This window comes from Pelodiscus sinensis, chromosome 16 (assembly GCF_049634645.1).
Source record: "Pelodiscus sinensis isolate JC-2024 chromosome 16, ASM4963464v1, whole genome shotgun sequence".
NCBI lineage: Eukaryota > Metazoa > Chordata > Testudines > Trionychidae > Pelodiscus > Pelodiscus sinensis.
Window position 1 is genome coordinate 37,835,127 of NC_134726.1, and position 19,599 is coordinate 37,854,725.

General features: G+C 54.6%; 1 protein-coding gene across 1 annotated transcript in view; it reads left to right on the forward strand.

Annotated features, from left to right (window-relative positions):
• The first annotated feature begins 1,922 nt into the window (after positions 1–1,922).
• NHERF2 (NHERF family PDZ scaffold protein 2) overlaps positions 1,923–19,599 on the forward strand; it is a 106,712-nt gene continuing 89,035 nt past the window's right edge. Inside the window, exons 1-2 of the mRNA XM_006129280.4 lie at positions 1,923–2,530; positions 13,452–13,712. Coding sequence (XP_006129342.2) covers positions 2,321–2,530; positions 13,452–13,712 — 471 coding nt within the window. The 5' untranslated portion in view covers positions 1,923–2,320. The remainder of the gene's footprint in view (positions 2,531–13,451; positions 13,713–19,599) is intronic.

The window sequence follows — 19,599 nt, forward strand, 5'->3', positions numbered from 1 at the left end:
TTTTGAAGGGGGGGGGCACTTCACAAATTTCTGAAGTGGTTGTGGGTCATCCTGGAAGGGGCGGGGCCTCAGGTGGAAGGGGCGGGGCCAGACTTCCCAGGTTCCCCTGCCCACAGACCTTGATTGGCCTGGGAAGTCATCCCCCCCCTTTCCACTCGGTGCCTAGAGAAAACTGCCAGCTGAACAGCTGGTCGTTCACACTAGGTGCTGTGGGTGGAGGGAGACTTTGCATGCTCCCTCGCCCCCAGGCCAATCAGGGCTTAGGTGCATGGGAGCATGGGAAGTCTCTCGCCTCCTGCCCCCACCCTGCCAGGGGCACACGGTGCCTAGAGGGAACTGTTTTGGCCAGCTAGTGGTTCCCTCTGGGGCTGTGTGCGTCTGGCGGGGGAAGGAGATTTCACGTACTCCCCTGTCCCCGGGTTTCCATTGGCCTGGGAGCGGCAGGGCGGCTGCCGACCGGATCAACCAGCTTGGCGGGCTGGATCTGGCCCATGGAGGCTGGCTGGATCTGGCCCGCAGAGGCTGTCTTGCCCACCCCTGACCTCAGGCCATTACGCACCTACCGCAGGGCTGAGCAGAATGCGATTCGTTGCCACATTATTTCCTTGGAAAGTTACCACAAGATCTGAAGTGAGATAAGGGATCTGCATTGGCAGCCTTGAGCCAGAATACTAATGTAATGTATTCCTAGAGAGAAACTTCCCCCCCTCTAGGCATCGCTCTACCTTTCCCCTGCTACACCCCATCAGTGTGATATCCCAGGCCTCTTCCTGGGTGGTGTGGAGAGGGCCGATAAAGAAAAGTTATTTATTAGTTCCCTAAATAGAAGAACTAGAGGACACCAAATGAAGTTAATGGGGAGCAGGTTTAAAAGTAATAAAAAGAAAGTTCTTCACACAGCATGTAGTCAACCTGTGGAACTCCTTGCCAGAGAAGGCGGTGAAGGCTAGGACTATAATAGAGTTTAAAGAGAAGCTGGATAAATTCATGGAGGTTAGGTCCATAAAAGGCTATTAGCCAGGGGATAAAATGGTGTCCTTGGCCTCTGTTTGTCAGAGGCTGGAGAGGGATGGCAGAAGACAAATCGCTGATCATTGTCTTTGGTCCACCCTCTCTGGGGCACCTGGTGCTGGCCACTGTCAGCAGACAGGCTACTGCGCTAGATGGACCTTTGGTCTGACCCAGTACGGCCGTTCTTATGTTCCTCCAAGGTGATTGGGCGGTAACTGCCCTCAAATTAATAGATGTTTAGAGGACGTCAGCGTGCTATAAGGTCAGCTGTCCTACCTCAGTGACAAGACAAATAAATGAGCCGGGGCCAAGAGATCCTCTTAGTATCTGGCCAAAAGGATTTTTTTAAGGCCTGATTCAACCACCCCCACTAACGTCCATGGGGAATCACCCTACAAACCCATTATTTTATTTTCTTATTTACCACCAGTGTGAGGACTTGTGCTCCCATTCTTTGCACTGGGAACTCACTGCGCTGTGCTTGCCCGTATGTTCGATTTCCTCCCTGGGCGTGCATTTGGGCGTCCCGCTTGGACTGGTTTAACCGGTTCTGGATGGCACATCTATGCCTGGCAAAGGGCTGCAAGGAACCATCCCCCACAAAGTGGCTTTCAAAGACGCAGTGACCAGCCGGGCCCTGGCCATATCTTGCCTCCATGTTACACGCCCTGGGGTGAGACCTTCCTAGATGTCCTACACAATGCGTGTGTGTGTGGGGGGGAAGGAAGGGGGAATAGCACCAATGCCAGCTGCATGTGCTGGGCTGTGGCTGGGTTATGTTGTTCGGGGGCGAGTGTATAATCAGGAGACACACACCCATTCCCGCAGCAGCCAGCTCTGGAAGGTTCCGGGTTGCATTCGGGGGAGGGGCAATGGCCACAGCTGGCCTCCAAGCTCTTCCCCCGGCTGCAATGTCACGGAGAGCCGCGCGGAGGAGGCGCTGCAGCCCCAGTAGCGGCGGCGGGCACGGGCCGGAGCAGGCAGGCAGGCAGCGGCGGGGCTGCAGCGAGGGGGTGCGCCGCGGCGCAGAGCGCACGGGGGGAGTTTGGCGCAGCGCAGGGCGCACAGGACGCAGGATGGCCCCGCTTGGCGGCGGCAGCAGCAGCAGCCCGGCTCCTGTCTCTACGCTGCGCTGCGCGTAAGGGGCCCGGCTCTCCAGGCGCCCCGGGAGAAGCGCAGGCAGGGGGCGCGCCCGGCAGCTGCCGCCACTTGTTGATCCAGCCGGGACCCCGCTGCCCGGCGCCTCCGGCCGCTGCGCGCCGGGCACCCAGGTTCCCCGAGGGGCGCTCGCCCCGGCAGGGCCCCAGCCATGGCCAAGGACCAGCTGAAGCCCCGGCTGTGCCACATGCTCAAGGGGGAGAGCGGCTACGGCTTCCACCTGCACGGCGAGAAGGGCAAGAGCGGCCAGTTCATCCGCAAAGTGGAGCCCGGCTCCCCGGCCGAGGCGGCGGCGCTGCGCGCTGGGGACCGGGTGGTGGAGGTGAACGGGGTCAACGTGGAGAAGGAGACGCACCACCAGGTGGGCAGGGCTGCCGGGGGGGCCGGGCGGGGGGGCCCGGGGAGGGTCGGTCAGTCTGTACTGGGGCAGGAGGGGGTGTGCTGGGGACCGTCTGTCTGTCTGTACGTGGGCGATGGGGCATAAGGCGCCGGGGGACGGTTTGTCTGTCTGTACTGGGGTGGAGGTGTGTGCGCCCGGGAATGTCTGTCTGTCCGTCCATGAGCGCTGGGGAGTAGGGTGCCAGGGGCCGGTTTGTCTGTCTGCCTGTGTTGGAGCTGGGGGGCCCGGGGGCTGTCTGTCTGCACTGGGGAGTTGCCCGGGGAATGTCTGTCTGTCTGTGGGCACTGGGGCAGCGGGCGCCCAGGAACAGTCAGCCCATGCTAGTGGAGAGGTGGCACCCTGGAACCGTCGTCCGTCTGTCTGTGCTGGGACAGAAGGTGTCCTTAGTCTGTCTATCTGTGCCCAGTTGAGCGCTGGAGAAGGGGGCTGTCTGGATGGAAGGTCAGTCTGATAAGGATGTAATAGTGCAGTCGATTAACTGATTAACCAATAAGCAAAAGCTTCTAGGTCAATGCTATCGACTACCCGCATTCTCCCCTCCACCCCCACCAGTACAGTTTTTAGCAGGCTGGCCAGCAGCCTGGCTCATGCCAGGTCCGGGACCTACCCCCGCTGCAGCTCTGCATTTAAAGTGTAGTAGGAGCCAGGTGGACAGGCAGCCCGGCTCAGTTCCAGCTCGTGCCGGGTCTGGGAGCTCAGCCCTCCCTCTGGACAGGGTGCTCCCCTCGTGGACCAGCCTCATAAACTGGCTCCCCTCACGGACAAGCCCCTGTCTGGCATGTGACGGGGGGGCTCCTTGGGAGTGGGGCTGGAGCGTGCTGGCTGCCAGCCCCATCCCCAAGGACTATAGAATAACGGAGTAACCGATAAGAATTCATGAGTTGAATTGACTGTTAAATTAACCGGCATTTAACATCCCTACAGTCTGACTCTAGAGCTAGAAGAAGTCCCGCCAGGTGACAGTCCATCCTGGGGTGGGCAGTCCGGTTGTTGGCTAGCGGGTTTCATCTGGAGGTTGAGAGCAGGGAAACCAGAGTGACATGGAAAACCTTGTCATCTGCTGTGTCCGTGTCTCCTGCCAGTGGAAAGAGGTGCCCTCGGCTTGGGTCATTCACTTGTTTCCTCTAATTCCTGGGCTTCACATGCTCCCTGCTGTGCTTGTGCCCACTTCTTTGGTTTTATATTCCGAGAGGTGAGAGTCAGGAAAGTCCTAGCAAGTCGCATCAAGCCCAGCCTGGCCAGGGCAGGATGCTCTCTACAGTGTATTTCCTATTGCTGTGTCCAGGCTGGCAAGAAGCCCTTTTTGTTCATCCATAAAACCCCACGTTCTGTAGAGCCCCCCCGCCAGCCGCTCCCCATTGGGCCACCGTGTGCTATTTTCCTTCCGGGGATCTGTCCGCGTTCAGTTTGGTCGCCAAAGCTGCGTGCACTCACAATCCGACTGAGTCGCTTCCCCTGAGCTGCTTCTCTGCTGGATTCTCCAGGCGCGTGTCCAAGTGAAACCAGCGTGATGGAAAGTGTGCGTCTCTTTTTGGGTGATGGTTCCTGAACCTCCAGGCCAGCAGGGTAATCCGCTGGGAGACAAGCAGTTTATGGGGAATAAGATCCTTGTTGGGGCAGGAACCAGCACGCTAAGCCTGCTGAGTCGCTTCTTGTGTCCGCACATGGAGTGCTTTTTCAGCTTGTTGGCTGTAGCCGAGCAGAACTATTTACGTATGCCCGAAACAGCCTTCATTTGCCCTGCTGCCAGGATTCCCGGCTCCTCTGGTGGTGTTGGTGGCGAGAGCGTACGAAAGGTGAAAGAGAGCTAGCAGGGTGATCCTCTCTGTGAATGTTTGTTTAAAAGCTTCCCTTTGGCAAGGAAGCAGCGGTAGATACTACAGGTTCCCGCACTATAAATAGGTTCCCGCACTATTCCAGGCCTTCCCCATGCAGGGATGTTGTCTTACCATGCTGCGGCACCAGATAACTTTCAACAATGACAGTGGTTGGCCTTGTCTGCATTGGCCAGGTAGGAAAGACCAAAGGATGCGATGACATTGGCAGGACGTTGCTGTTACGTAGTCAGCCATTGCGTTGTCAGGGCACACGTTCCAGCAGAAAGTAGCTTCTGAGGACAGGGCAAGAAGCAGTGGGCTTAAATTGCAGCAAGGAAGATTTAGGTTGGACACTAAAAGCTTCCTGAGTGTCAGGGTGGTGAAGCACTGGAATAAATTGCTCAGGGAGGCCGTGGAATCTCCATCACTGGAGATTTTTAAGAGCGTTAGACAGAAACCTGTCTAGATAACACTCCAGCCTTGAGTGCAGGGGACTGGACTAGATGTCCACTTGAGGTCCCTTCCATTCTTAGGATTCTAGGGGTCTGAGCATAACACACAGTCAACCTGTGGAACTCCCTGCCCAAGGATGTTGTGAAGGGCAGGACTTTAACAGGGTTCAGAAAAGAGCTAGCTAGGTCCATGGATGACTAATAGCCAGCATGGGCAGGGATAGTGTCCATAGCCTCTGTTTGTCAGAAGCTGGCAATGGGTGACAGGGGACGGATCCCTTTTCTGTTCGTTCCCTCTGGTGCACCTGCCTTTGGCTGCTGTCAGAAGACAGGAGACTAGGCTAGGTGGACTTTTGGGCTGGCCATGCCTATGTTCTTAATCCTGAGAGTCAGGAGATGGAGGTTCTCCGTCTAACTCTGCCCCGACTCCCTTTTTAGAGCACGGGCAAGCCGCTTTGTGTGCTTACTGTGCTGTCGGTAATGCGTACTGACCTGTGTAAAGTGCCTTGGCATCTGCAGTTGCAAAGCCTATGCAAATGCTCATCAGAATCATCATGTGATTTATACTTGCATTCGCTACAATTTACTTGGGGAAAATACTGGGCCAGAAGGAAGCAGCTGCTAGCCTGAATTGGAGATCTCTTGGTTTTTCAGTAGCGGGGTGCTTTAGAGTCTATTGGTGCAGCTCTTTTGCCTGTCTGCTTAGCAGTTTACAGGGCACGGCCAGGTTGAATAGTTTAGCAGCGTAAGGCATCTGCCATATGCCTCCTGTAACGATTCGTGCCAGCAGCGCCGTGTTCTGACGTCTGCATGTTTCATGGGACCAACCGCCCTTTGGAAGAGGCGGGTCTCCGGTTTTAGTTGCCGACAGTGGTAAGGGCTGATGGTTTGTTGAGAGATACGGAGCGATCCCCGGCCTTGGTGCAAGCAGTGGTAACGCCACCCAAGTGTTGTGTAACGACACCCCTTCTGGCTGTTGCTTTTATGGTTCAGTCATTAATTAAGCCTGTGCTGTGGACTGGAGCATCGTAGGCAAAAATTAACACTTGTCCCTCCAGTTCTATTTGGAAAGAAGTCAGGGTTCAGCTATTGCTGGGGGGGGGCAATTGTTCTTATTACACACAATTGTCAGGATTTTGCATACTAAAATCCGATGCGCGTGTAACCCACACACCTAGGCTATGTCTACACTGGCGTGATCTTGCGCCAGAGATATGCAAATGAGGCTAAGCGTGGAATATTACCGAGTCTCATTTGCATGTCTAATGAGCTGCCATTTTTGCGGAAGAGGCTCTTGCGCCAGAAGGAGCTGTCTACGCTGCCCCTTCTTGTGCAAGAAAAACCCTCTTGTGCAATGCCGCTATTCCCGAAAATAATCAGCGTAGCGGCATTGCACAAGAGGGGTTTTCTTGTGCAAGAAGGGTCAGTATAGACGGCTCCTTCTGGCACAAGAGTCTCTTCCGCAAAAATGGCAGCTCATTAGATATGCAAATGAGGCTTGGCAATATTCCACGCTTAGCCTCATTTGCATATCTCTGGTGCAAGATCGCGCCAGTGTAGACATAGCCCTAGAGTGGTTACTGAGCAATGCAAGTGGTACCTAGACCGTAGCAACAGTTAAGATCAAGAGACCTCTGCAGCATGGGCTGGGAGCCAGCTGGCTTTTAGCTCAGATGGTAGAGGCTCCTATACTCAGCTCCAGAGGTCCTGGGTTCAAATCTGCCTGATGGCGATACACGTGGACAAAGGGTGATCCTGCATTGTGGCATCAATTCCATGTATGAGATGTGGGAGCTTTTTAGTTGTGTAGGTCAGGTGAAACTAGAGATGTTTCTTCCTCTCTGTGTTTTCTTTTAAGGAAGGCACAATAAACCTCCGGAACTCACTGCCACAGGGTATTACCAATGCAGAGGATAGGATTCTGGGCTATATGGACCTGGAGTCTGACCCAGTATGGCCATTCTTGTGTTCTGATATTCCTTGTTGTTGTTCTAACTGTCGATTAAAGCATGCAGAAAGAGCAAACATAGAAAGTAGATTCAGGGTGCTTTGCTCCTGTCTTCATTGCTGCCTGTTTCTAAGTGTGTGTGGCTAAACAGGCAACTTATCATGTGATCATTCTGCTGCGGTGACAAAATCCAAGTGAGGGTAACGCAAGTTGTAGTTGTAAACCCTAGGGCTTAGTCTACACTGCAGGGTTTTTGCGCAAGAAGCCTTTTGTGGAAGAGATGATCCGCAAAAACTTCTTGTGTAAAAGCGCATCCACACCTCAAAGCGCGTCACAAAAGCGATGTGCTTTTGTGCAAGAGAGCGTCCACACTGCATGGACACTCTTGAGCAAGAAAGCTCACAGAATGGCCATCAGAGCACCTGTGCTTTTGCCGATAGGAGTTTGATGTGCAAAAACCCCTCTGGAGCATCCATACCTGCCTTTTTGCGCAAGAGCTGGAGTTCAAAAAGGAGTTATACCTTGTGGGGAGAGGAATAACTCCACTGGTAAAAGCCCTCTGTTCTGCCGATTTACTTACACAAAAACCTTGTAGTGTAGACGTAGCCTAGGTGTTTAGTTAACCCCAGGTGTCCTGTTCTCCTCCCCCCCCCATACCTCTTAACTAACACCAGCCATGCTAACATGGGCAGAGAGCGGACCCTCCTACAACAGGCGTAGAAAATTACTTTTTATCAGATCCAAATTTCTTGGTCAAGGTCCAGATGCCAGAAAGACATTTTTCACGCAGCAGGAACAAGAATGATGCGAATTAGTAAAATGGAAGCATTTTGCCATCTGGTGGTTTGGATTTGGCTCGCCATCTACCTGTTCACTGCCCCTTTCCTAGACGAGTACCTCGCAGTTTAAGTGTGCAGCGTGTCCTCTGGCATAGCCTCTTCGGAATTGTAAACCGAGGACTCGTTGGCAAAAAGGAACTCCTAGCCCTTCTGTGCAATGTCTTCTGTCATTACCTCTGGAGCCTTTCTCCTCATTGCAGAGGCACTTAACGATGTTAATGAAGGTTGGGTTGTTACACAGATGCAGCATAAGGCGAGTGTGTGTGGTGGGCCTTCTCCAAGTTTTTCTGTTAAAAGCATTTGTGGAAAAGAGCATCTAGATTGGCATGGACGCTTTTGCGCAAAAGCACTTTTTACGGAAGAGAGTCTGTGCCAATCTAGACACGGTTTTGCGCAAGAGAGCCCCGATCGCCATTTTCGCCATCGGGGCTTTTTTGCGCAAAACGGTTCTCAGCTGTCTACACTGGCCCTCTTGCGCAAAAGCATTTTCCCGAATGGAAGAGTCATTGTATTTGCGGAAGAACACTGACAATCTTACATGAGATCGTCAGTGTTCTTGCGCAAATTCAAAGCGGTCAGTGTAGACAGCTGGCAAGTTTTTCCGCAAAAGCGGCCGCTTTTGTGGAAAAACTTGCCAGCCTAGACGCAGCCCTGGAGTGATTGCTCTCAAATCTAATGCTGCTAGCATATCATTCTTGGGGGTGGGTCATAGACCATACTTCCATCCATGTGTGCATTTTTTCCCACCCATGTGTGGAATAATTGTTTATGCGCGCCAAGGCATGTGCATTTGTGCACCACCAGGAGCACTAGCTGTGGGCGCTCTGCTAATCCGCCGGGTGACATTGGAATCTCTCCCGAGCTGCCGCACAAGCGCACCGCTTACAGGGAATGCTGGCTCCCAGGCTGGCTGCCTGCGACGGTTGTCCTGCACACCAGGAACAGCCGTTTGGCTGGCCCCAGATTGATCAGGGGAAGTGAGAAGATGCTCGTCTCCCTGAATGTTCTTGACCTTACGCTGAAACTGACGTAAGGTCTGCGAGGTGGCTGAGTTCTCTCCCTTAGAAAGCGGGGAGCGCCCCGTTGCTTGAGGGGTATAAATTGAGACTGGCAAAGTTCTAGACGCTGTGTTACAGGGAGCAATCCCAAATAGGTCTTGGGGATCTACCGGTCACTTTCAGCTCTAACATCACTAGTTGGTTGGTCCTCACCACATGCATGTGAGGCTGGCAACCATTATAACTCTAGTTTTCTAGTTAAGGGACCTGGAGGGCCGTGCTTTGCCCAAATCTGCCTAGAGGAGAATGCCAGAGCACATGGATTCCAGTCCCCCCTTTTCCGCTAGACCAGTTGATTGTTTTCTTGTTGGAGCAGTTGGCGGGGGAGGCTCAGATTTCTAAGGTGAAAGGCATGATGGGACGGGCTGGCTCTGTGGATGTTGCATGTCACATGGACCCTTTCGCCCCGAGGTCCTGCGTTCCCGTCTAGCCCAGGTTGGGAGTGTGGAGGTGCTGGACCAGGAGATGCTCACTACGCTATAGTCTCAGCATAGGTCGGACTGTACCAGCGTAGCAGTGCTGGCCTACCCTCTTCTTGTAGATGCTGCCTACGCTGACAGATGCTGCTGCCTATGCTCACCTCCCCTACATCAATAGAACCCTCTTCTGGGGACATCACTTGCAGTGTAGAGGCAGCTGAGCTGGCATAGGGCTGTCAGTCGGGTGTGGATCTCTTCACATAGCTTCTCCATATCTTTTCAGTGAAGCCCAAGCCTCAGTCCCATGACTGACTGCCTCCCGAAAGCCCAGTCATCATTAGCACCGTATGGACCTCTTGCTGTCTGCCCCAGCAATGAGCCACGAACCAGTGGGCCATGGAGAATGTTTATTTCCAGGTGGCCCATCAGCTCCTTTATAGGTTCATTAGTTTGTTTTAAAACAAACAAAAGGAAGTTTTTCTTCATGCAGTGCGCAGCCAACCTGTGGAACTCTTTGCCGCAGGAGGGTGTGAAGGCCAGGACTTTAATAGAGTTCATAAAAGAGCTAGAAAAATTCATGGAGGTGAGGGCCATTAATGACTATTGGCCAGGATGGGCAGGAATAGTGTCCCTAGCTTCTGTTTGTCAGAAGCTGGGATTGGGTGACATTTGATGATTCCCTGTTCTGTACATTCCCTCTGGGGGCACCTGGTAGTGGCCACAGTGGGCAGACAGGGCGCTCTTATGTGTGGGCGGGGAAGCTGATCAGAATGCTGCTCTCGCCAACGCTGCGCCCACTGTGAAAAGAAAAGCAAAACTGTAAGGCGAGAAGCAATCTAACCCGTCAGGGTGTGATCAGCCCTCTCGTCCCAGGAGGCCTTTCGAATCAGCTGGGAGTCGCCGTGAGGCCAGGTGTACAGAGGCATCCGAGGCAGAGCTAGTGATGAATTGGTTTCACTGCCGCCTCCATCCTTTCGGGGCGTGCTTTATAGTCAAACAGCCTCTGATCACTTTGGTCCTTGTGGGAGGCCGGCGCTGCTTGGTCGTGGAGATTTTAATGTGAACGGCCCCCAGACTGCAGTCCTGCTTTGGTTGGAAATACAGCGTTCACCCCTTCAGGGCTGCAAGGGCGTCCAGTAACTTTGATCCGTCCGTCGTTCTGTCTGATCTGTGCCTCTACAGCATGTCTGTCTGTCGTCATTGGAAGGAAGAGACATTTGGTCTCCTTAAGGCTGGTGCATTGGGCAGCACCGAAATACTTGCAAGACGGTGGATTTTTTGGACCGGATAATATCTCATTGGAGATTGGATTTGGTGCCGGAGTGCTGCCAAGACCTGTCGTTTTAGGGTGTGTCACTATTGGCTCTTGCACGTCGAGAGCAGGTTGGGGAACGTTTCGGAGAGGGGTGACGCAAGGAACCCTTTGAAAATGATAAAAATGTTAAGGTTATCCTCTGCTGGCTATTAATTGTTTGAGCAGTGCCTGGAAGCCCATAGAACTGCGCACGGTACCAATGCCAAGCAAACGTCTGTTCTTGCTTCCAAGAGTGCAGTCTACATGCCCTTCAACGCCAACGTTCCATCTAATTTTTTTTCCATCCATGTGTGGAATAAGTTTTGTTCTGTGCACTGAGGAAAACATGGGTGTGCACCACCAGTAGACACACATGCGGTGAGCGCTTTGCGAATCAGCTGGATGGCGTTGGAATCTCTCCTGGGTGGCCGCCCAAGTGCTCCGCTCACAGGCAGCATGGTTCAACTCCGCTCCCAAGCAGCAGTGCGGAGTGTGAAACGTGTTAAAGATTCACAAGTCAGGCCTAAAAATCAATGCGCCCTTGTCTGTTCTCTGGAGGGCTGAAACGTTGTGGAAGCAAGCTGAGCTTCTCACGGTATCCGTTACCTCCAGGAACTGAGGCTTAAAGAGACGTCTCATTCCATGCAGGCCAGCCAGACCGCGCTGATCACAGTGAGAGTGCCATCTTCCCAAACAGGATTGGACTGGGGCCAGTCAGATCCGGCCCCCTCGTTCCACCCCAGCCGGCCGATCAGAGCAGGAGCTGGGCGGGGAAGTGGAATCACACCCTGCTAAAGTCTGCTGCTCCTGCTTGGCGTGCTTCCCCAGATGCCTCTCATGCCAGCGCTCTGGCCCTTGTTCTATCTCTGGACAAGCGGACGCGCGATGTCCCGGCCTCTGTCTAAGCACATCGCAGCTGGGATACTCGTGGGATTGCTTGGGTAGCATCTGCTCAGGCTGGCTCCTTGTTACGGACGGAAGCCCCGGGCGTGCAGCCTCCAGGTACAAGACATGGCAGAGCGTGCTGTGATTTCGTTTTTTTTTTTTTTTGGATGCCCCAACAGATTCGCTGGTGCAAGGCCGAACAGCTTTGTCTGCGTACTGTTCATTTCTCGGGGGGGTTGTTCCCCTCCTCCGAGTGCCAGTTCTTGTGTCCTGGCCCTGCGGTCACTGAGCAGCGGGGTTGTTTGTCACGTACAGCCTTGGTGACTGTGGCATGGCCGGTCTAGCTGTCCCCTGATCAGAACCCCTGAAGCTGCGGGCCCCGGCGCAGGTAAACAGGAATCGGTAGCGAATCGGAAGGCAGAAATGATCAGAAACGCAAGAGTGAGCTCCTCGGAAGCAAGACCGTGAATTTCAAAACCGCCACTGAGGTGAAGGAACTCAGAGACCTGGTAGGTCACATCCCATGGGAGGAAAAGCTGCGACGAAGGAGGATCTGGGGACAGCTGGCGGTTTCTCCGGGAGAGTCTATTAAAGACACGACTGAAAACCATCCCCATGTGCCAGAAGGCGAGGAAGAGGCCAGTACGACTCCAGCAGTTGGTAATGACCCAGGAATCCAAAACGGAACCATACAAAAAGTGGAAACGCAGACAAATTGCTGAGGGGGAGCCCAGGAGAATAGCCCAAGCATGTCGGGACAGTATCAAAATCCCCATCCGGAGACCCAGAAGACGAGAAGAAGTTCTTTTACGTACAGCTGAGCAAGAGAAGGACAAAGGAAAGCAAAGGTCCTCTCCTCTCGCAGGGAAAGAGCGCACATCACTGACGGCATCAAGAAAGCTGAGGTGTCTAATGCCTGTTGAGTTTCAGTCTTCACTAAAAAGGCTGACGGGAACCAGACACTCGATACAAATAACAGCAAAGGGGAAGGGGTGGAAGCCAAAAACAGGGAAGGAGCAGGTTAAGGAATATTTAGAGAAATGAGATGGATTCAAGTCGGCACAGGGGCTGATGAAATTCGTCCTAGGGTACTTGAAGAAGTAGCTGAAGCAATTTTGGAACGGTTAGTAATGATCTTTGAGAAATCATAGAGGCTGGATGAGATTCCAAAAGGTAGGGGAAGGGCAAATATGGGACCTATCTCTACAAAGGGGAGCAAGGAGAACCCAGAGAATTATAGACCAGGCCTCTTACTTTTGAAACCTGGAAAGAAAGTGGAATAAATTAATTAAAAAAATAAATTTGGAAGCACTTAGAGGATAATAGAATTAGATGGAATGGACAACATGGATTTGTCAAGACCAAAAAAAAATTCCAGACTGACCTAATTTCCTTCTTTGACAGAGTTACTGGCTTGGTGGATAGGTGGGAGTCATATGTAGCCTAGGTTGAACCTCTCTCATCCGGCACTCTGGTCCGGCAACATCCGTGGTCCGGCGTGATTTGAGTTGGCCAGATGGTCACTAATCGTGGGTGCAGCCAAGTTTCCCGCAGTTCCATAAAGTTTGTTTGCAGCCGCCTGTCCTGGCTCTTGGTGTTCTGGGCTGTTCTTTAGCTCTAATTGACCCCTAAATGTCTTCTAAGAGCCCAGTTAGTAGTGGAAGAGTTGGTAATGCTGCTAGATAATATTGATATATGCAGGGGGCGGGAGGAGAGTCAAATAGATCAGCGCCGGGGGGCGTATTTGACAAAGTTCCAGCTGCCCTAAGCGTGTGTGTGTGCGCGTGCACATGCAAAAGAAATGGTCGGTATTTATCAAACTCACTTTTTGTTTGGTCAGGGGGCCGCTGACCCATATTAAAATCAGTCGGCGGGAGCCACACAAAAGTGAGAAGCTGAGAAGGAGACACTCCTCACAGGAGGGAGAGCGTAAGGGTGGGCTAGGAGGGGAGCCCCAGGGGCTGAATCCAAGCAAGTCGGGGGCTGCATCCGGCCCTCAGGCCTTAGGTTCCCCATCCCTGGCTTCTCAGTTCCTAGGAAAGATCCTTATTACGAGATTGTGGAGACCCTTGTCCTTCCTGAGAGACACCTGGGTTGCAGATCTTGGAGTCTGGTTTGCAGTTGCCTGGCTAAATCTCTTTTCTCGCTTCCGCTTTCTGTTCCCCGCCAGGTCGTGCAGCGCATCAAAGCGGTGGAGTCTGAGACCCGCTTGCTGGTGGTGGACAAGGAGACGGACGAGTACCTCTCCAGCCTGCGACTGACGTGCACCGAGGAGATGGCGCACGCCGGGATCCCGGCGCATGCCAGCACGTTGCTGGCCAAATCGCCCGGTAGCGACAACGGAGACGTATGGAAACCGCAGCGGGAGCTGAGCGGCGGGAGCGTGAGGAGTCACTCGTCACACAGCTTCTCCTCGGAGAGCGGGAAGAAGGTAAATGGGTCGGGATAAGTCACCGGGGGGTGGGAGGCGGGCGCCAGATGGTGCCGGTCCAGCTTCTGCTTCTGCAGATGGCTACCAAGGAAAGCCCCCGCTGTTTTCTTGTAGCCTGGTGTTATCTCGGCCTTGCTGGCTGCCCAGCTACCTAGAGTTGTGTGTTGAGTTGTGAGTAGCAGGGAAATAACAAAACCCTGCTGAGAACTGTGCCAGGCCCCGGTGCCAGGGGAGGGGGCTGTCTGGGATGCCCCTCGCTCTGCTGCATTCCCATTGGCAGAAATTCTGTGCATTTCATCTGCGCACATTTGGAAAATGTGGGATGCTGGGGGGACAAAGTTCCTGCTCATTTTTTCTATGCGTGTGCAGGATAAATTTTGTTGGGTGCACGAAAGCATGGGCAGATGTGCACTGCCAGTAGAAACACAGGCTGCCAGCTGTGGATGGCTGTGGGCAGTGTGCCAATCAGCTGGAATCTTCTGGGTGGCTGCCCAAGCGTTCGGCTTCCGGGGGGAGGAGCTGAGACTCCTTCCCCCTCCCCCCTGGCTCTGTGTTGCCTCCTTTGAATGCTGGAAGATCTCCCCTAAAACCTGGTGAAAGTTATTGCTTTGCTACCTCTTTCTGGGCACTCAGGTCCCAGGGGTCATGGAGCATCGGCAAGGGCTGGCAACACAGTGTCTGACCCAGCCACGCTGTTTTGGGAGGGTGGAAGGGAGCTTGCGGGGTTGGCGTGTCTGGAGGATCGATTCCCCAGGGACCCTCGGCTCTGCTGTCCTCTGCATCTCTGCTTCTCTGCCACGGCCTCGGCTCGGCAGATCATAGAGGAAAATGTCGGGACTCTGGGCATCCAGTGAAGCCGTGAGGCCCGTGAATGAGTTTGCCCCTCGCTCTGGGTTTCCACATGTGGGTGTGTGTCTGCTGTGCTCCTGGTTCTGGTTAAACAGGGCGCAAATTAGCCACTTTCCTGGCTGCCCCGTTCTTGCCTTGTTTGCTCTTCGGCAGAGTTGCTTTGATGAAGAGCTCCGCGGAGAGGGGAGAGAATCGGAGGCGGGAAGTGTGGGCTTGCCGGGGCTGGTCCGGGCTTGCCAGAGGCGGGAGGGATTTATGTCCACGCTGCCCTGGCTCGTTGGATGCAGCAGAAGCCGTGCAGGGACGTTGCTCATGGTTGAGGTGATTAGTTTTCTGATTCATCCGTGGGCTGTAATCCTCTCCCCTCTCCCGCCCCCGGACTTCTAATCACTAGTAGCCCTGCCCCAGCTGGGAAACCCCTCCCCACCGCTCGGATCAGTCACGGAACGATGAAACTCTCCCCCGTGCGTAGGGTTGCCAGGTGTCTGGTATTGGCCCGGACAGTCCGGTATTTGTGGCTTCTGTCCGGTAAAAAAAAACCCCAGAAAATACCAGACACATAAAATATCCGGTGTTTTCTGTTTTTTCTCAGATGGAAGGCCACTTGGCACATTCTTCTCCTGCTGCGTGTGGTGGGGTGGGGGGGAGCGTGGGGATTTAAAAGGGCCGTGACTCTTTTTTTTTTTTTCTGTGTGTGTGTGCGGTTGTTGGTTTTTTTTTCTCACAACTTTGGTCTCCCTTTTGTGTGTTGTTCGTTTTTTTCTCAACAACTTTGGTCCTTTGGTCCCCCCCCTTTTTTTTTCTTTTGCTCAACAACTTTGGTCCCCCCCCCTCCTTTTTTTTTTTTTTGCACAACCAATTTCCCCCCCCGCCATGTTTGGTATTTTTTGTGAAAGTATCTGGCAAGCCTACCCATGTGTTAGCCACTGACAGTCAGAGCCATGTGTCCGAGGGCTGCCGGGTGGGTCTCGGTCCTGTGCCTCCCGTTTGGCAGCAGGAAGGCCAAGGTCTGCCTGGACCACAGGGCTCGAACTCTGACTTCAGAGCTGGTTTTCGCCAGCCCCCAAGTTGGCTTAGAAAACCTTTGACAAAGAGTAAGACCATGTGTCGCTTGCTGGAGCAGGGGCCATGGGCTGTGGTTCCCTCTAAGGACGGGGGCAGCCATCTCTTGTCTGCGTTGCCGGGGTCACGCGCTTTTCCTGCCCCTCATGCAAAGACCTGGCGACCTGCCTTGCAGCCTTTGACACAGAAGCATGTAGACGGCCTTGCCGAGCTGCCTTGGCTCTGTTACGCGGCTCCTTTGTCTTTCCCCGGGGACACTAGAGCAGGGATGTGAACAGGCAACCGGTTAACCGGTTGCCCGGCAACAGTTAACCCACGGCAGCAGTGTGGGGCGGCAGCCGGCTCCCCGGGAGCAGGGCAGAGCCTGCGTGTATCTGTTCATGGTAACCGATAGGCCGGGCTTATTGGTGAACCGTGTAAACGGTCCTCCCGTCACAGCCCTAGTGTGTGACTCCATGTTCGGTTGCCAGTTCAGTTCCCCCAGTTGCCTGCTGATGCCCACAGGTGCGGGTACGTGCGTGTGGCCTGAGGCAGCTTGTTCTGGTCTCCAGAAGGCGGGAGAACTGGCCGGGGTTAACGCCGAGGATGGAGCGAGGCTCCGATGAAATGGGGTTTCTCTGAGCCTTGCCCCCTTCTCTTCGGAGAATGAGCACCACGGATCCGCCCTCCCCCGGCCCAAAGTCATGTATCGGGGCGGGGTCTGTCGGTGCCCCTGATGCGGAGCGGGGGGGAGGTCAGAGGTCAGCAGCGCAGCACAAATTAGGGCTCACTCCTTGCTGATGAAGGGAGCCCAAACAGCACACGGAGGAGAGTTGGCCCAGGCGTCGGACGAAGCCGAGCGGCGCCCCGACATGGCACCAAGGCGACGGAGCCGGGAGCTAAGCAGAGTGGGGCACTTGCCAGGCTCGCAGCTCGGCCTCCTCGGAAAGTGAAACCTCTTTCCTTTCTCCCATTGTTTGGGAAACAGCAGCTAGAGGCAGAAAACCGCCTGGCCCCTCCCCGAAACCCATTGTGTACTGGAGAGGGCTGGGTGCGGCTGGCCGCAGCTACTGGGCAGGAAGCCGTGGACTCGAGGGCCCGAGCAGTGGGCAGTGAGGAGGGGGAAATGGCAGCAGGGGGGAAATTATTATTCTGGGGGAGGGGACTATTTCGCTCATTGCTCAGCACTGGAATTAGCAGAGCCCTTCAAACCTGGCGGATACCTGCGTTCTATCTGTAGGGATCTGCCTCCCGCCGGTAGGGCGCTAAACCGCGCCGCCTCGTGCGCTGGCGGTCTAGATCTGAGGCAATTCGGCTCCTCCGGCCGACCACGGGTTTTGCCTCTTGGCCGAGGGATGCGCTGGCAAGGCCTGGCTCCGCAGGCGGGTCCTGGCGCTGCCACGGGGGAGCCTCCGTTCATGAGCAGAAGTCTAGGGAGTTCGTGCCTCGCCCCCTAGCGCGGGCTACCCTCCAGGGGAGGCCCAGTTGCCTGTTGGTGCGAGATCGGGGGGTCCCTCCTGGATCCCTCCGGGTCAGAGCGTTGGGTAGATACGGGATTTATTCGGCGGTGGCTGGAATCCGTAGTGGAATTTCCTTATCTCAGCTAGCAAAGAATTAACGTGCTGGGAATGTTTCATGGCAGCCGGGCCGAGGGGAGCTGGCTTTGGTATACGAGAGGCAAAGGGGAGATTTTAACCGTCACATGCTGGTATCCAGGCCCATGGGACAGCCTCGGCGCCCGCATGGCTTCAGCTTGGGCCTGGATAAATAGCTCGGCAGGATGGGCAGTCCTGGGCATCCGTGGCAGGGCGTCCGCCCTCCTCCTGTCTCTGGTGGACGGCCGACGGCCGAGGAGAGCACATTGCTTCGAAATGGCCTACGTGCAGCCTCTGAGGGCGAGCCCGAAATGTCTGTCGACAGCCTGGAGAGAGGGCGTTTCGCCCGGGCCACGCCCTGCATCCTTTCCGTTTGGATCAGGAGATTGTAAACGACTTTGTCAAAGCCGTGTAACGAATTGGGGGAGGGGAAGGCAGAATTTCTATTCCAAGCCACGTGGCTCCTTGAGAAGTCAGGGGCAACCCCGCCCCCCCTCAGGACAGACTCAGGGCAGAGCTGGTGGCTTTTTGAGAGCGACTTTGATTTTGGCTTGATTGTTGTAACACGAGCGTGTCCTCCAGCTGTGCAACACAAGAGCCAGGCAGGTGTCCCTGATAGGGTCCTTTTAAGGGACTGCTCGGTGGTCCAGAGGGTTTTATGTGGACGTAATGAGCTGAAATGGGGAAAAGGCAAATTTAGGTTGAATTTTAGTAAAACATAAAATTAATCCCTGTGAGGCTCTTCAAGGGAAGTGGTGGAAGCCCCATTGTTTGGACTGGGGAACATGCCAGAGGACATAATCTAGCAGTGGCAGAGGGGGAAGAGCAGTGCTGAGTCCAAACAGGTGTTTAATTTCCATGAGAGAAACTTTGCCCTGGGTTCCAGCCGTTTAAGTGAAGTCAGGATTTGGCTGTGTCAAGGCAGTGCTAGCTTTCATGTCCTGGACACCGGAGTGGGCGGGAACCTTTTTTGGGCTGGGGGCTGCTGATCCCCAGAAAAGTCCTGATGAAGTTACAGTCCCTAGATAAGACTGACAAAGGGTGGCAGGGGAAACTGAGGCACACAGCATGACCATGGCTTGCCCAGGTATCTCAGCAGGCCAGTGGCAGGGCCAAGAACACAACCCCAGTGTCCGCCAGACCACGTCGTACCGTGTGCTCGTCCCAGCCTCAGAGGGGCGTGGGGAGGCTGGACGAAGCAATGGCTGGCGCATACGGTGGGCCCCTTGGGTGGCAGATGTGTGGAGAGGGTCTGTATTCCTGCGTGTGTGCTTCCTGAGCACTTGGTTCTCAAGCTGCCCTAGTGCGGGTGAGAATCGCAGGGGGTGACTCTCTGACCCTGCCGGGGGATGCTAGCAGCCGGCCCGTGTGAGCGAGGAGTGCGGGGTTATTGCCTGCCTAGGAAGAGGGGTTCCCCTCCCCCTCCCTTGTTAGCCATATTTCTGGGACAGAATTTGAGGCTGTTTCCCACGAACCCGCCGTACAAAGAACTGGACATGTGGCTTTCCCTAGGGTCTTTCTTTTGGTGAGGAAGCTGACCCCGGGGCCCCACTTGCCAGGTCCTTCAGGAAAATCGGGGCAGTACAAAGAACCAGTTAATGCTCTTTGGCCAGCCGGGGAAAAGTCCTACGCGGTCCTCGGTGGGTGACGTCACCCTTGGTTTGTGTTTCTTGCAGGGGTGGGCGGCTGGCGCGATGAGAGGCCAAGTGGGATAAACTGGCCTCAGTCTAGTTTGGGATTTTGCTCGCTCTTCCCCTCTGCTCCTCCGGCCTCAGCCGCGCTCCAGGTTCCGAGGCTGCCTGAGTCCATGGCTTTGAACCCCATCCCCTTTGGTCCGCTCGCCGCGCTGCCCGGGGCTCCGAACCCAAAGCAGCTGGGAGCTGGAGGCATGTGTAAGCGGGGGAATGGTCCCGCTCTTGTGGGGAACTTTCCTGGCTTCTATACACCCCGGTGAAATGAACCAGCGAAAGGATCTGAGTCCCCGCTCCCACTTCCTTTACCCCACGGCTCCCTGATCTTGAGGGCTCCCCCTCCACTCTCCTGAGTAGCAGAGCCCTTGAAACCCCAACAAGGCTGGGCCCAGGTTTCCTGGGGCTTAATCCCTGACCTTGTAGTCACTAGGGGCAGGAGTTAGGGTGTCCCCACTCCGAGGTGCTCTCTTTACACTGCCGGCCTTCTTGGCCCAGTGATCACTTCATAAGGTTCAAAGCAAATACAATTTATTAAACATCAACTGATTAAAGAGAATAGAATAAGAAACAATGAGAATGGTTAAATGAGAACACACAGCCCTGCTCTGTAGCACAGGGACATCAACACAGCAGTCTGCAGAGTGTAAGGACAGTTCACAGTCTCTTCCTTAGAAGCCCTGGATGTGCTGCAAGGGGCTGCAGGCTGGACAC